The 3,294-nt window shown below is 54.0% G+C and overlaps 1 protein-coding gene across 1 annotated transcript; it reads right to left on the bottom strand.

Annotated features, from left to right (window-relative positions):
* Positions 1 to 279: 279 nt before the first annotated feature.
* LOC138859952 (uncharacterized) lies at positions 280 to 1,335 on the bottom strand. Its single transcript, XM_070116468.1, has one exon. The coding sequence runs from the start codon at positions 1,333 to 1,335 to the stop codon at positions 280 to 282; it is 1,056 nt and encodes a 351-aa protein (XP_069972569.1).
* Positions 1,336 to 3,294: the final 1,959 nt, after the last annotated feature.

Here is a 3,294-nt window from a genome sequence, read left to right as displayed (position 1 = left end):
AGGATGAGAGGGCGTAGGGTAGAGGGTGGGCACAGGGCGTAGGGGTGGGCGTCAGGGGGAGGGGTGGGCGTCAGGCGTAGGGGTGGGCGTGAATGAATCCAGGATGAAGAGGCTGTCTCGGGTGGATTACTCTCGCCTTGTACGACAGGTGTTGGCATGACTTTCGCACTCCATTGCCGTGGGAAAAACAGCAAATGGGTGACGCAGTGGCGCCGGGGGAGGAGGGAGGGAAGGGGGGGTGAGGGGGAGAAGGGAAACCGGCGTGAAGGTCGCGCGCCTCTAACGAGCGTGGCGACTGCAGCGTGGCGGCGTGAAGAGGCAGGGGCGTGGGTCGAGGGAGGAGGCAGGGGCGCGGGCGGAGGGACGGGCGGCGTGAGGAGGCAGGGGCGCGGGCGGCGTGGGAGGCAGGGGCGGCGGAGTGTGAGGAGGTGGCAGGGGCGCGGGCGGCGTGAGGAGGCAGGGGCGCGGGCGGAGGGACGGGCGGCGTGGGGAGGCAGGGGCGCGGGCGGAGGGACGGGCGGCGTGGGGAGGCAGGGGCGCGGGCGGAGGGACGGGCGGCATGGGGAGGCAGGGGCGCGGGCGGAGGGATGGGCGGCGTGGGGGCAGGGGCGCGGGCAGAGGGACGGGCGGCGTGGGGAGGCAGGGGGCGCGGGCGGAGGGATGGGCGGCGTGGGAGGCAGGGGCGCGGGCGGAGGGACGGGCGACGTGGGGAGGCAGGGGCGCGGGCAGAGGGACGGGCGGCGTGGGGAGGCAGGGGCGCGGGCAGAGGGACGGGCGGCGTGGGGAGGCAGGGGGCGCGGGCAGAGGGACGGGCGGCGTGGGGAGGCAGGGGCGCGGGCGGAGGGATGGGCGGCGTGGGGAGGCAGGGGCGCGGGCGGAGGGATGGGCGGCGATGGGGAGGCAGGGGCGCGGGCAGAGGGACGGGCGGCGTGGGGAGGCAGGGGCGCGGGCGGAGGGATGGGCGGCGTGGGGAGGCAGGGGCGCGGGCGGAGGGACGGGCGGCGTGGGGAGGCAGGGGCGCGGGCGGAGGGACGGGCGGCGTGGGGAGGCAGGGGCGCGGGGAGCCAGGGACGCGGGCGGAGGGACGGGCGGCGTGAGGAGGCAGGGGCGCGGGCGTGGAGGATGGCGGTGGCGGGCAAGCGGGCAGGACGGGGCTGAGTTATGGCGGCGCGGACGGCGAGATTTACGGGTCCTCAGACGGCGATCCCGGGACGAACGGACTCGGCCAGCTGACTCCGCGCCCTTCAGGATCCGGGACCTCGACGCCGCGCTCGCCTTCGGAGGGAGGGAGGGGCCGGCGCTCGGCGGAGCTGACGCCTCCATCGCCGTCGCCATCATCAATCGCCAACAGTAGCTCAAACGCCGCCAACACAACCGCTTCCACTACAACAGTAACGGCAACAACAGCAAACTGTCGCAACCATCACCAGCCCGGCAACAGCTCTCTCTCTTCTCTCTGTCTGTCTGTCTGTCTCTGTCTGTCTGTCTGTCTCTGTCTGTCTGTCTCTCTCTGTCTCGGGCTCTCTCTCTCTCTCTGTCTCTCTGTCTCTCTCTCTCTCTCTCTCTCTCTCTCTCTCTCTCTCTCTCTCTCTCTCTCTCTCTCTCTCTCTCTCTCTCTCTCTCTCTCTCTCTCTCTCTCTCTCTCTCTCTCTCTCTCACCACCCCAGCAACAGCCATAAGCACCACCACCCACACCCACCACCACCATATCAACAACCACGCACAACCAGCCACAACCACCAACAGCAGCACCTGCCCCCAGCGGTCCTGCTCGTAGCTGCTTACGGAATCTGCTTGTGGGGGGGGGGACGAACCCTCCTCTCGCTTCTTTTTTTTTTTTTTTTTTTTTTTGATAATGGTCGAGCTGTTGTTCATTACTCTACGTGTGATATCATCTAAATGTTGATTGCTTGAAGGAGTATAACCGTGAAAATGATACAGGAGATTGTGTTTGCATAATTTAATTTTTTGATTTTTTCTCGAGATAAGAACATGAATTATTTTCTGATATTCTTTTCTCTCTGCAAAATCAGAGCGGAATTGTGTTCAACGGCAAAGATGGAAAGATAAGATTGGGCAAGAAGAGAAAGAGAAAGAGGGAGAAGGAGGAAGGAAGGAAGATTGAAATAGTGTATAATCATTTTTATTGAATTCAATTTAGATGTCACGGGATTCTTCTGCGGAGGAGATTACTTTGTTAGATTTTCTTTTTAATTTTGGGTTTTATTTTGCACCTTCTTGTTCAACATAAACCTTTGTTTGAGAAAAATATGTTTCAAACTATCTGCCGTTTTGTTAGAATTGCGCGAGACCCAAAGAATATTCGTATACTTGACATGCATAAATAAAGAAATTAATGCATATTTACCTGTCTAGACATGCATATCAACCGGGCAGATAGATAGGCAAATGCATATCTATCAGATATATAGACAAATATGCCTTTATTTGTGCTTGACATGCCTAAATAAAGAAATCAATGCATATTTATCAGTCTAGACATGTATATCAACCGGGCAAATAGATAAAATGCTTATCTATCAGATATATAGACAAATATGCCTTTATATCTGCTTGACATGCATAAATAAAGAAATTAATGCAAGTTTATCAGGCTAGACATGCATATCAACCCGGCAAATAGATAGTTAAATGTATATCTATCAGATATATAGACAAATATTCCTTTATTTTTGCTTGACATGCATAAATAAAGAAATTAATGCATGTTTATCAGGCTAGCCATGCATATCAACCCGGCAAATAGATAGTTAAATGTATATCTATCAGATATATAGACAGATAGGCCTTTATTTCTGCATCTGTATTTATGAAAATTCATTGGGTCGGGCCTGGCGCAATTTTAACAAACCGGCCGTATTTTGCTTTTTTCTTAATGAATCTTTATACTTTTTTTATTTTTATTTTTTATTTCTTTTTTATTTATTTTTTATTTTTTTATTATTTTTTATTTTTTAATTTTTATTTTTATATTTTTTTATATTTTTTCTTTATACGTGTCCGGAAGCCATTCATTTTCTGCGCCGTGTTTCTCTTTCAGATGAATTTTAATTCAGGTGTCTAAATCAATTTCAGTTAGGGCTTCGTGTTATTTATTCGATTATAGTCCTTTTTGTGGTTATGCATAAGGACTCACACACACACACACACACACACACACGCACACGCACACGCACACGCACACGCACACACACACGCACACGCACACGCACACACACACACACACACACACACACACACACACACACACACACACACACACACACACACACA

The sequence above is a fragment of the Penaeus vannamei genome, chromosome 39 (assembly GCF_042767895.1).
Source record: "Penaeus vannamei isolate JL-2024 chromosome 39, ASM4276789v1, whole genome shotgun sequence".
NCBI classification, from domain to species: Eukaryota; Metazoa; Arthropoda; class Malacostraca; order Decapoda; family Penaeidae; genus Penaeus; species Penaeus vannamei.
This window is presented reverse-complemented; position numbering and strand designations above follow the sequence as displayed.

What these genes read in the sequence shown, in the direction of transcription:
- LOC138859952 (XM_070116468.1), bottom strand. Translation starts at nt 1,335, where the DNA reads ATGGCGACGGCGATGGAGGCGTCAGCTCCGCCGAGCGCCGGCCCCTCC.